Source organism: Haliotis asinina, chromosome 14 (assembly GCF_037392515.1).
Source record: "Haliotis asinina isolate JCU_RB_2024 chromosome 14, JCU_Hal_asi_v2, whole genome shotgun sequence".
Taxonomy (NCBI): domain Eukaryota; kingdom Metazoa; phylum Mollusca; class Gastropoda; order Lepetellida; family Haliotidae; genus Haliotis; species Haliotis asinina.
In genome coordinates this window covers 8334791-8348630 of record NC_090293.1, presented here as the reverse complement: position 1 = coordinate 8348630, position 13840 = coordinate 8334791, and the positions used below count along the sequence as shown (strand labels likewise).

The window sequence follows — 13840 nt, the reverse complement described above, 5'->3', positions numbered from 1 at the left end:
CAGGGTTGATTCCTTACTAAGGTAGATTCCTTATAAGCGTACATTGTGTAAAGCCCATTTCTGGTCTTGCCCAGTCATAGTAGCAAAACCCAACTGTGAAGAACACAATTTATCATTAGAACTAATTCTGCAGTTGTCTGACAAAACATGTAAATGTAATGAATAGGATGCTGTTGGATTATTTTGAGTTGTTCCAACCACTTTAGAGTTGCACCCCACATGATATTGCTGGAATAGTGTGAACAGCAACCTCAAACTAAACAAACCCAAACCAAACTCTCACCCATTCCCCTTTGCCTTCTTGGACAAAGTTGTGACTGAATCATCAGATTTGGTCATGATGTTAATCATGGACACGATACCTGTGAAGATCCAGGTTAGAACTGTTGTTCAGCAACACATGTTTGTAGTAAGATTAAATAAATGGGATTGGGTGCGTGGTCAGGTTTGCTGCCTCGTGTCATCGCATCACAACAGATGATGCTGATGCTGTTAATCACTAGATTGTCTGACCCACACTTCATTACTTACAGACCACCACATAGCTGGAATAATGCTGTGCAGCACTCAACAACAAAGTAGACACAAAATCTTCATACACTTTTTATTTCAGTGTTATTGTAGTCAGCTTTGTTTAATTATGTGAAAGAGAACATTCATGTATTGCATAGGAATGTTGACTGTTCTTTCTTCACAACTAATATAGCAAACATTCTGGCATGAAATGGTTTGTTCTGAAAAATGTACAAAAAAAAGTGGAGGAACTCTACCATTGCAAAGGCCGTGAGTTACAATACCCACTAGTTATAACAGTGGACGTTCTTAAACTTTTATGTAGGCAATACAAGCCACAATTATGGATGACAACTTCTTTAATTCTTTTAACACGACGTTTCAAGGCTAATTCTTGCCCCTTTGTCAGGTGGATAATGAACATAGGTAACGTTGCAGAATATATACAGGTATACATGAAGCCAGAGAGGTAAGATGTATATACAAGCACATAAATGTAATTAGGTATGTACAATCACAGAGGAGAGATGAAAGGAGGAAAGTTTTAACAGTACATAGTTGTTTACACAGCTGATAGATTGAGAGTCTATGAGTCCTTGTTGACACACCAGGCAGAGGGTAGGTACACGCCTTGATCTCTATTGATCTGAGGTTCTAATGTTCTGATATTGATTGCTTCCCAAAGCTTCCTTCTCCGCCAATCACTGATGTTGGAAGCCAGGATCTCTGTGTTTTTCCAGTTGATGGAGTGGTTTGGATAGTTGACGATGTGTTCAGAGAGGGACGATTTTAGATCTAATTTTCTTACTGAGGTTTTGTGCTCTTTGAGTCTGATGTTGAATGGTCTGCAGTTTTCACCTATGTAGCTGCTGCCGCAATCACAGTTTATCTTGTAGATGCAGCCTCTGGGGTTGGGGTTGGGGTCATGTATACCTGTATATATTCTGCAATGTTACCTATGTTCATTATCCACCTGACGAAGGGGCAAGAATTAGCCTTGAAACATCGTGTTAAAAGAATCAAAGAAGTTGTCATCCATAATAGTGTCTTGTATTACCTCACCAACTTCTAAATGCCTTTGAAGAATTTTTATGTAGGCAGTTTCTCTCAAATGCAAAAATATCAAAATATATATATATACATCAAACTTCATCACTATGTATAACTGACACATGACACAGCCATACTTACAAACACTCACAAAGAATCATTCAACAAAAACACACCACAGGAACTCTAGTATGATTATTTTAAGAAAATTCTGCTACATGGCTACATGCATATGACAGTAAAATGGCAATAATATCACAAAGGTTATTCACTTGATACATATCTTTGAAAGATCCAGGAAATCTGATGTAGGCTATCTTCGACTGATAAATGTCATGAGTGTGCCTCTTGAAATTTGTGGCACATCACAGCTTGTTGGGAGGAAAGTCTGTTAAGTGTCACATTGTGGGTGTTATATACTATATAAATGTAGCAAATAGTCAAGGTGATGGGTATCACCAAAATTAGTGCAACCCTGGAGTTGTGCATACGAGCATGAGTGTTTCATTGTAGTAATCTGTACTAATGCTAGTTTAATAGTCATGAGATACCATGAGCTATCAGGCCTAACACTGGTACCAAGACTACAGTGATTCAGAGCCAACCAGCCATTGTTTCATACCCTTCTTGTCAAGCTGGGTAACAACTTGAAACAACTTTTTTGGTACAACATGACCTACAGGCTGCACCTTAGACTTTAACTCCTCTTCCATGGACTGATAATACAGAGAACATAAGCCTGCTAGTCTGAAACAAGTGGAATTAAGGACAAAACATTTCCCACTGGATTGCGATTTTACTAATAGGTATATGAAAAATCCTTGGCTGATATTGTCATGGATTACTGAAACATAATTTGTTTCAACCAATTTTCATAAAGTTTGCATTTGGCAAAGTAAAAATATTGTGTGTAGAGGTTCTTCGTGTTTCCTTGGTTTTCAAGGATATGTAATCTAATACATAAGAATCATCTAAATGACAATGGTGATTTTTTAGCATTATACAGATATGCTGCCTTCTCGAAAGTTGGTCTTTCCAATGAGTGCATTGATGAGTACTGTGTTGCCGGCCCTGTAGTCTTTGAGGGCTCTCTCCAACTCCTCCTTCATGTTGTCTTCGTTTGTTCGGTCAAGACGATAGCCCTTCCCTCCGTAACCCTCGGCAACCGTCTCATAGTCGCAATGCTAAAACAGGAAATAATGCTACATCCTTCCAATTGCTCGCTAGTCTAATACAGGATATTAACTATTCCCCAATATACATTGGTAGAGGACTCTCTTATGGTTGTGCAGGAAATGCCTTCTTTTGTCTGTAACAGAGTGTAGTTTGAATTCCATTATTGGATGTTTATGACTGAGAAGCAATATTTCTTACCGCCAACTGACAGGCCACACTGCTCCCAAACATGGGCACTTGTTCCCTGGCAATCTGTGTCCAGCCAGCGTCATTCCCTACTATGGCCAACACAGGCACCTGCAGAATAAACATGGCACTGATGACCATCCTTCAACAACATGCACATGTTCATTTATCTGAATTCCACGAGCATACTGACATCAGTGTAACTGGACAATGCTAGTCTTATTGCAAAGCTAGAACATGGTGACATGCCTTAGAAAACTTCAAATATTTGAAGATTAGACCAAAGGAACATTGTTAACCTTGCAATCAGTCCTCAGTCTGATTCTGCTTGATGGTTACTGGCTTGATGGCTGAATCCTGCTCAACAATAAATAGGAATGCTGGCAGAATTCCAGAAGTCATCGCACATTGTCAGGTTTCTAAACACCATTTTCTGATTATTCTTCCCCACAAAATGATTTAATCCTGAACTAAATGGTGAATCCTACACTCATCGTAACAGAGCTGCATCTGTTTACAGAAGTGTTCCATAGAGATATTTCCCCTTGCTCTGCAGGTTCTGATGATTGTGGTTTTGTTTCCTCTATGTAGAGACAGGAACCTGTACACTAGTACACACCTTATGCCTTGTAAATGTATCGACCTCAGCAACACTGTATCCCAGAGTCCCGTCTCCATATATAATCCACACATCACTTTCAGGGCGACAAAGCTTGGCTCCCAGAGCAAACCCTCCACCAACTCCCAGAGTCCCGAATGCTCCGGGGTCAAGCCAGTGCAGTGGGCCACGGGGTCTGAAAGTTGAGGGGACACTTAAAAATTGTGTTTACTGCAAAATTCAGATAGAAGATATACAGATATGGCATTGTGAATACTTCATGGGGTTGGATAGATTTTTTCCTCATAAGTAGCCATAGTTCAACAGCAGGGTAAGACAGACACTCCACCAGAGCAGTTGTATAGGTATGGATTCAAGGGGAATGGCAACACAAGGCTATAGTACATATGTGTGAGGTACAGAAGATGATCATAGGGTAATTCCCACGTCCACAACAAAATGTGATGTTGCATGATACAGCCACCAAGCATTTCCACATACTGTTGGGGTATTATGACACATCAGGACAGCCAGGTCACATCTTGCATGTCAAACCCACCATATACTTGCAACAAGATTGTAAGCTTAGGGGTAGAGGTCAACAAAGTGTTATATTAAATAAAGAACATTAGGATTGTCAAACTGTGAGTAATGCAGTCTGATTAGACACATCAATAACAGAATACAAAGGATAATATATGATCAAGGAACAACATGCAATCTTACATGACACACATCCAAAACTGAGATCAGTCAACATCCAAAAAACCAAGACGCTGCCATGTAACAACCTCTTTTCAAACAAGTGACATATGTCACACATGTTCATTTGTTACAGTCAAGTTACCAACCTGAGGATGTAAGCTGCAGTGGCCACAAAGTCCCCGCCATCTGCTACCAAGATGGCGTCGTCAGAGAGGACCTCTTCCACTGTCATCAAGACCTTCAGAGGGTTGAGGTGGTTCTCTGGGATCTCTTCTGACTTCTTCCTGCCAGTACAAAACCACATTTGAATAAATGGTTCATGAGGCAGAGGTTTCTTCAGTTGAATACTTTATGTACAGCCTGTGATGTCAGTATACAAAAACGTTAATAAATACAAGGGTAATTCTCTTGAATTAATGAGTCACATGATCTCAGAATGACCTTCCTGAATAATAAATTGAACTGTTGTACAACCAATATGACATATCTGATTTTAAGCAGAACCTGAATAAACAGATCATATCCTTGGTGGCATAACGTCTCTTGAAATATATACGGGTACTTCATTTAACTCTGTAAAATGTAAACAGTGTAAAATGAGAGGTATATTATTCTGAGTTGATCACTGTCCAGTCAACAGAAATGAGTACATCTCAAAAGTCACATTTCACATTTGCAAAACTGCTATAGTACATTTTTCTTATACTTGCTCCTCACATCTGTTAATGGCAAATCTTCCTCTCTGAAAAAGCCATTCTCTATTCAAACAAACTAGAAATATGCCCATGAATCTCTCATTAACCTGTTGGCAATCTCCTTCTCTTCATCCCGATCTCTCAAAGTTTTCACCCAGTCAGGATCACACTTGTACCCCTTCATCCCTGCTGCCACATCCACCATGAAGGAGCCAATATCTCCCTGGACTGCTAGAGTCGGCTTCCAGAACATGTCTGAGTTCTATACCAAACAAGAAGACAGTCATTGTTGGATGTGTTCCCTTTCCAGAAGCTGACAATCAAGGGCATCATACTAAAACCTAACAGCAACTTCTATGGATTTGAAACTATGACACAACTGAGAGAAAAGACAACAATACCAAATTACAGCTACTTTGGTTGTGAAAGTTCAGATAGTAATACTTTCACACAGATAAACATGTATTTTAAGAGCAAGTTCAAAACATGACCACAATTCATAATGACAACACTTAAATAATGCTTCCCATAGCTGTTTCAAAATGGCTGCACTGGCAGCAATGTATAATCTCTTGAGCAACTAGAAGACACCTCCCTGGCAGAAAATGTCAAAGACATTGGTCTTGTAGTTTCTAAATGTTGTTAACAGATGCCACAACCAATATTGAAGCTACTGTAGTTGCTAGAGGATAATGACTTAACACAAACAACAGCAACCATGTACACAAATCCATGTTCACCTTATAGAGTTGATCCTTGCATCTATTCACAGCAATAATCTTTGAGCGGCGGCTAAGAACACGCCCATAGCCCAGCCGGAAATCACAGACAGCACCTTCAAATTTAGAAATCCTTGTTACTTTTGAATAGAAAATCATCCAGTTTATATGTTGTAGTTGAAGCAAGGATCACAGGAACTAAAAAGCAACATAAGTGAAGGAGATTACCCAAGTATAATTGTTTATTGGAACTCATTAACACCCAGTCTCATGACTGAGCTGGCCTCCTTGAACGGTGACAGTTTTGACGAACAGTATTTGCCTACCTGCCAGGACCACCACATCAGCCTCCTTGAGAGCATCTTTCCTGCGCTGACGGACCTGAATGTCGCTCGACTTTCCCAGCAGCCCTCGGGACATGCCACCCAGGAAACAAGGAATCCCTAAACTCTGGAAACATTTCCAATACGCATGATGAATCACATATGCTGAAAGACAGATCCTAACACACCCCTCATAAAAACATACACACTAACAAAAATGTACAAACTAAAGCATATGTTCCATACAAAAACATCCACATAATATCATAGTATAGGGTCTTCGTGATTATAGGCTAAAGAAAGCAATTATCCATCTAGCTGCTGTGCCTATGATGACCTTCTTGAACAACTTTGTTCTGTAACTTTTCTGCAGATGTGAGATAATAATGCTAAGCCCCAGAATCAGGATGCCACTCCTTACCTCCACAGCCTTCCTGAGGTCCTCCACCGGAGTTGGCGGCAACGTGGCCTGACTTCCCAGCAGAATCACAGGCTTCTTGGCTCGGGACAACATCTCAATACACTGTTGTACTGGAAAAATTACAGTCAGTTAATATATACCATAGAATAAGAGCTTGTGAGTTGGTTAGTGGATGTACCCATTTTCCTCAATAGCAAAATCACAAACATGCAATTTGGTTTTGAGAAATGGACAGGATACGAAATAAACAGGAAGTTTGATCAACAGTTCTAAAAACTAACTAAAAGACCCAGTCAGACACCGATTACTACTGATTCAGACAAACCTGGAAACAGTAAGTTAGGGGTTATGTTACTTTTAGCAACATTCAAGCAAAAGCACCAAAAATTGGGCACCAGAAATAGGTGCCACACATTGTACCCATATCCTAAGGTCTCAGAGCTTGACATATGACTGTGTATATTTGCAGCATCTTCAGATCTGTCATCAAGACCCTCAAACAGAAATATTAGGGGCAGACAAGGTGAGCGGTATCTGTGTGCATGTATGTGTGTTTACATGGCAAAGTTATATTTTGTTCAGAGACCACAACTTACCTTGGGATCTAGAAGCCATGGGCCTCTCCACTTTCAGAGGTGTAATGTCTCTTTCTTCAAATGCACCAGCAAACAGGTTATTGAGATGATTTTGTAAATACCTAAGAAGATGACACTGTTTCATACAAAGATGTTTACGATACAATGTCCAAACAAATCATGATGTACTGAAATCTTTCAAACAGGCTGCCAAGTAAATCAGTCATTAAAAGAAATATTAATCAAAAGACATTCTAAATTCAGCAATTGAAATCTCCATTACAAATACCAACAGGTCAGTGGATAATTATGAAAGAATTCTTTTTTCTTATTATACTTATTACTGTTTATTGTTGTAATTAAGAACATTACAGTAGCCTTACAGTAATCATTCAAGACCAGACAAAACAGTGGTTGATATCATGAGCAGTGTCATATCCTGCAGAAAATGGGTACCTGGTAGTCATGTGACTATAATGTGACTATTAACCTTCTAGTGCCTCACAGGGAGCTTGGGCTGTCCGGGATAACAATAATCAGATTGAAGTGCTTTCAGTATGCACCTCCGTGGAGCGAAATTCAACACTTTCAGGGATCGCAACAGGTGAAAGTGATTTCACCTGAAAATCAGCAGGGGGTCTGGGGACTGCAGTGCCCCAACAGGGTCCAGGATCGATTGATTTGCATTTTAATCCTCAGATTTCCGAGGATTCACGGAAAATTGCCATCATTATTACTGTCAAGGTATCCAATAAACCACACTGTTGAACCTAGTCATCTTGTAAGTCTTTTCACCTCATATAAGCATATGCTGCTAGGGATGCTAATAGACTTGGCAGCCTTATCAAACACAGACAAATGAACGCACCAGTTAATCACAGTCTGTACAAGTCCACCAGCCTTGTCCTTCATACCAATCTCTCTTTTCACCATGGCGTAGGGATACAAGGTGTCGATTGGGAACTCAATAAACACAGGCCCTGAAGGATATTTATAACAGTATCTAAGTTACATGTGTTCTTATACACGACTGGACATAAAGGTTCTTTTCGAAGTAGTTTTTTGTGGAAGAGAACCTGAAACTGTCATGCATAAAGTTGTTTTATGAATGCTGCTATGTAAACACGAGTCATCAGAAGATGACATACCGCCTTCGCCCCAACATATTTGAAAGGACAAATCATCTCACAGTTACTTGATGTTATTTTAGATTAAGTTTGAATCGCTTCTGTGGAAATCATGAAAAATGTAAATGCCATATATCTGTAAAAAGCAAAAGGTTTATCATTATTTCTACAAGTTGATTGAAAGACGATTTTGACCCTCAACTAAACGATCTTGACACAAATGTTGGATGATAGGAAGGACGTAAAGCTGCATAAAAGGGGGTAGGGGTGTGGTCAAACCAAGCCCTCTCAGTGGTCAGTGCTTGCTATTGTCAACCATCTGCGCGAAGATCGTTTTGCTGAGAGTTAAAATCGGCTTTCAATCGACTTGTAGAAATAACACTAAAGAACTGGTACTAGTGGTAGGTGTCATGAGTGGTGATCGATTGGCCAATCACCCATGATTATGTTTAGATGAAGTTTTAATCATTGCATTAAGGAAAGGAATGGTACTGTTAAATCATGAATATTTCATTTGGGATCAACCTCCAGACCAGAGGATCCTGTAATAAGGGAGACAACTCCTACCTGGCGTTCCGGACTGGGCCACCTGAAGGGCTGTCCGTATGGTGGGAACTATATCTCGGATCTTGGTTATTGTTGCACAATATTTACACAGAGGTTTAAACAGAGACATCTGGTCTATATCTTGTAGAGCTCCCCGACCCTGAAATTATTAACATACACAGGTTAAGTCTTAAACAAGGCAAAATGAAAGTGTAATGGTTGATTCCACATGTTCTAGGTAAAACTACATAATATTTCAAAAACATACATTAAAAACCACTACTGATCACACACACAAACATACAAAAATTCAATACATTCATTACAAGGATGAGCAAATTCATCACTTATACCTGCCATACTTGGAGTGGTTACAGCTGAAGTCACAAAACGTGCTTGAATATTTGAGTCATGATCTGTGCGTGTATGTGTGTATGACTGCTTAATTTCTCCAGCATCATTTAAAGAGCTAAGTCCTTGCAATACAATCCAACAGTTTTTTATGGACAGCCAACCACAACACCGAGTAATGTCTCGGAGATGACGGTCGCTGTTTTTAGCATTTTTATTACTAATTCTTAAGTAATTCAGTTTGATATTATTTAATTGTATAAAATTGTTTTGTTGATTTATACAGTTTTTATTATTTTGTTGTTATCTGCAGGTTTTATTATTTCATGATACACTGCATCAGAAGCCATGCTCAATTCAAAACATAATTCCTGGTAAACAACGAACACCGGTCTGTTTTCCAGATTTACAGAGCCTGTGTTGGTATGATTTTTTCATACAGAATTTTCACTCTATGTACAAATACCTAGCATTTGGAAATAAAGTGTTTAAGGAGTTGGATCAGTTAGAGACACAGAAATCAACACCACACACTGACAGGCTTAGGGGACAATCACCTATAGTGACATATACATAAAGTAGTTTCAGTCTGTTTGGGTTCCAATGAGAACAATGAATGATCATATAACTGGAAATAACTTGAAATAGCTATAACTGCACAAAACACAAAATAAGACACATGGTGCTGAATCCTCTATACCCATCAGGATCTGAAATCTGCAACTCTGTGATCAATCACAGAAACAGCACTGGCAGTTTCCTGACTAGTAGGGGACTGTGCTAACTTGCACCTGAAGTGTGTGTCAGTGTTGTTCCACCAGCCATTTGTCAACCTCAGTGTGAAGCGTGAAAGCAGAACAATGTTACATGATACTGATAGTTTCTGATAAAACTATTTCCGTGATCGATCACAAATGTCAACTTTCTAATCGTTCATCATTCTCATTTGAACCCAGACAGACTGTATATGTAAATAAGGGTACCTTTAGTAGAGTGGCTGCTGCACCACCTATGAGGAGAAGTGGTGACTCGGCCATTTGAGCATTTTTGACAGCAGTCACAGTATTGGTCAGGCCTGAAAAATGATGGAAATTGAGTGATTACTCAGAGAAGTGATTACCCAGACCAGTTATTACATACTGAGACATACAAACAAAACTGTTTGTGAAACTTCATGTCATTGAATGAGTTTGGTTTTACACTGCTTTTAGCAATATTCCAGCAATATCATGACTGGGGACACCAGAAGTGGGCTTCACATACTGCACATGTGGGGAATCGAACTTGGATCTTCAGTGTGACAACTGAACACTTTAACCACTAGCTTATTCCACTTCAATGTCAGGTAGTGGAGGGTGATTTAAGGGACTAGAACAGGGGACTACGGGGGTAGGTGGCAGAAAGATGGGAAAAAGAAAAGAGAGGGGAGGAGAGAGAGAGGGGGGTCGGGGGTTCATTCATTTTGTACATGACAAGCATGGGTGGTAACTTACTTTGTACATGAATTTTAGGGAGGGGAGGGGGCACTCACATTGTACATTCTTCTCAATAACAATCATCATCACTCCACTCTAACAATAAATTATGTATGGTCCCATAAATGTAGATTAAAATTGAAGTACCTGGTCCTGCTGTTACTGCTGCGACTCCCACTGCTCCTGACAAACGAGCCACAGCGTCAGCTGCAAACACAGCAGTCACCTGACCAATAAAAGCAATGGCATAATAAAATATCTCCTCAGAAGGCACTATGACCTGATAACTTTTACGATATTTTCCTTTATCATAAACATAAAATGCATTTATGTTTTTCAGCACCACCATCAACAATCATTGGTAACAGGTTATGCTGACAGTGTAAAAACAAGTTAGCAAGTCTGAACACTCACACCATAAAAAAAGCCTGTTACGATCAGAAGAAAGGAGTTTTTACCTTGAACAACGGTGGGTTAATGGTGTAGATCCCTTTTACAACTAGCAGTAGGGTGCTGTGGACCTTTACTACCCTCTACTACTTTACAGCTGCAATGGTATGATTGTAACATGTTTTATACAAACCTCATGTCTTGTATCCACAACCCGTATTCCTAGCCTTTCACAAGCCACCAGTATGGGTGAAATATGTCCACCAACCAATGTGAACACATACTTGACACCATGCTCCTGGGGTAAACAAATAAAACAAGATAAAATCATCAGGTTCCCAAACATGATACAGAGAGCATGTAACAGAGGAGGCATGAATAATCAACCATAAAAACACAAATCTTAACAGAACTGATATTTCACAACTGATGCAGGATAAAAATGTCCATAAGTCAATGTCATGTCATATTTTACTCCATACTGTAGAGAAAACAAACAGTGAGAACAGAAACAATTACAGTCATAGTAAGTCTTTTGGTAGGACACAACCTGGGGTTGGAGCTCTGCCCTCAATGAACAGATGTGTTATCCATAATCTACCAGGCTTCCTTTTTTCTGTACTTGATAAATGGAGATATAATCAATCTTCAGTTATACTGTGCCAGCAAATTGAATGCGAAACATGACAACCATTCCATTTGAGCACCATGATCCATATAATTGCATCTTGGTGGTGTTTGGTCATGTGCAAACAGCTCAGGTCACAACTCAGATTGAAGTTAAGCAACACTGAGCATGGACAGTCCTTGGATGGGTGACCATATTTTGCAGCTTCATTTCTAGGGTTGCTAGGACTTGTGTCCTGCCCCACAACGAAGCACATGTTGTACATTTGTCTCACCTCAGGCAGTGCGTTTGTTGTCTGCCTCCGTCCACCCTGGAGAAATGGGTACCTGATGAAACAGGTCAGGAGACTAATAACCTTCTAGTGCCTTACAGGCAGCTTGGGTTATTTGGGGTAATGATGTGCTAGCGCTTTGACCATGCATGAGTGTGTGGAAAAGCTCCAGTATAAATAGTCATTATTATTATCTTATGTCAAGAAGTGATTGCCTGGAGCCTATGTTCTTACCCAGAATCCCCATCATATCTATCCATGAGATCATAGATCATAGCCTGTGTCTTATTAATCTATACTTAAGTCACATTGTTAAGTACTTCATAGAGTAATATAGTGCAGTAACTGTAGGTGTAACAGTACCAACAGTGTAGCAATTGTAAATACATACATGGAGTATGATTGTAAGTTATTCCATGGTAGCATGATCGAGTAATTACCTTCAGAACATCTGCAACTATGTCTCCACCATTTCTCTTCGTTTGCGTATCAACCTAAAACACCATTATGATCATAATGAGACAAACAAAGCAGTTCAAAACAGTATCCTGATAAGCAAGACATGGCATAGTACAACTGAAAAGATAAAGAATAGCAGATATTTTCACAATGCTATTGTTAATCTGTGTTGTTGTAATAGTTGGTGGCGCAATGCAGGAGAGATGGATGCTGGCAGCGTTGCGAAGGAAAACCTTCTCCAGAAGCACAATTGTGAAAAACTAGTTGTTCCAAATCCAGTAACACCTTTAGCTTGAGGTCCTTGACGGAAGTTGTAGGTCATCATGAGGATGGCCAACAATAAGTAGCACAACTGTACAGGTGACTTTCTGTGAACAAGCGTTCACAGTACTTAGAAGAAACAGCAGAAGGAATGATCAGTCTGTTGGTGTCTGCAAGAGCAGTAAGGAAGGTAACACCTAGTGCAGGGGCCATACTGGTTTCAAATTAATGTTCAACTTGCTGTACACAGAGTGCGTAAAAAGAACTTTTGCACTGGCCATATGCTTTTCTGATTGATTAAACACACTCTAAAGAAAATGAAAATCCAAACAAATGTATAGTTTTATGTTGAATGCACCTTATCTCACTTCTTTTATGAACCAAAGACTGGGAGTAGTGAAATAGCTTCATTTATGTCAACAAGTTCTTGTATAAACATATCTCGCCACCGCCACACATCCCCCTCTCACAGCTAACAAATAAACCACATTTCTCATGCAGCTGCAACAAAATAGGACATCCATTATTTAAAAAGCATAGGCAAGTGGATGTATGTTGTCAGCCAGGAACAGTTGTCTTGCGTAAATAATTACTCATTTAATTATTTTATTTTGAGTGTATTTACACTATCGGTAAACATGCGACCACAGCAGAAGTTTGCCAGTGGATATTTTTACAAACCTTGTGCATGAGCACAGCAAGTTCAAAATTAATGTGAAACCAACAAACTGCATGATGTGTGTATCAAAACATCCTTATGACTGACACATGATACTGTCAACAGCAGGAAAGTTATAAAGGAGATCTGAAAAATAAAATGATAAAATAAAGAGTCGTTTGGGTGAGAAAAGTTTGGTAAGTGCTGTTTCAGTTTTACCAGCTTAAGAGAGCACGGATGTTTTACATGTTTTTTTCCTCCCATTTTTCTGTTTCGTAATAATGTCGGACCAAAGCAGACAACTTATGAATAATCATGTAATATAAAAGAATTCATTGCTGTATTCAAAAGGACATGACAACATGTCTCATGGAGAAAGATTGTGCCCCGGGTACAAAGTACACAATCTGAGTGTTTGCCCCATAAACAATTCAAGGAACGAGATGACATACATGGTAATGAGAAATACCTTGTGTAACAATTGGTAGAAAATGCCAAAACGTTTCAGCAAGAAGACAACACCAATTGTAGCTGCAGACAAGCTAACGGGAATTGCAAAAGTCGTAAAATTCTTCTGCAAGTCTCCGAAGTAGCGATCCCATGACGCCATGTTGAATGAAATGTCCTTGACACTGCGGTTCAAAGGTAATTATTTTGAAAATAAATACAAAAAAGGGTCGTTTTAAACTCATCATTAAAGTGGTGGTTCTGAT

At 39.4% G+C, this 13840-nt stretch overlaps 1 protein-coding gene across 1 annotated transcript; it reads right to left on the bottom strand.

The window, feature by feature from the left end:
• Positions 1 to 590: 590 nt before the first annotated feature.
• LOC137261728 (2-hydroxyacyl-CoA lyase 2-like) lies at positions 591 to 13755 on the bottom strand. The gene is made up of 16 exons (XM_067799512.1): positions 13597 to 13755; positions 12190 to 12243; positions 11044 to 11148; positions 10608 to 10686; positions 9969 to 10060; positions 8656 to 8794; positions 7830 to 7941; positions 6983 to 7083; positions 6387 to 6496; positions 5969 to 6092; positions 5664 to 5758; positions 5031 to 5185; positions 4375 to 4512; positions 3545 to 3719; positions 2938 to 3036; positions 591 to 2747 (listed from the first exon to the last, which is right to left on the bottom strand). Exons 1-16 carry the CDS (start codon positions 13735 to 13737, stop codon positions 2562 to 2564), a joined length of 1905 nt encoding a protein of 634 aa, XP_067655613.1. The 5' UTR covers positions 13738 to 13755; the 3' UTR covers positions 591 to 2561.
• Between the last annotated feature and the right edge of the window lie 85 nt (positions 13756 to 13840).

Excerpts from the sequence above, each read along its gene's own strand:
- LOC137261728 (XM_067799512.1), bottom strand. The coding sequence starts at position 13,737 with ATGGCGTCATGGGATCGCTACTTCGGAGACTTGCAGAAGAATTTTACG. Across the intron at positions 12,244-13,596 it reads TCTACCAATTGTTACACAAG|GTTGATACGCAAACGAAGAG; the intron begins GTATTTCTCATT and ends ATGGTGTTTTAG. Across the intron at positions 10,061-10,607 it reads AGCAGTAACAGCAGGACCAG|GCCTGACCAATACTGTGACT; the intron begins GTACTTCAATTT and ends ATCATTTTTCAG.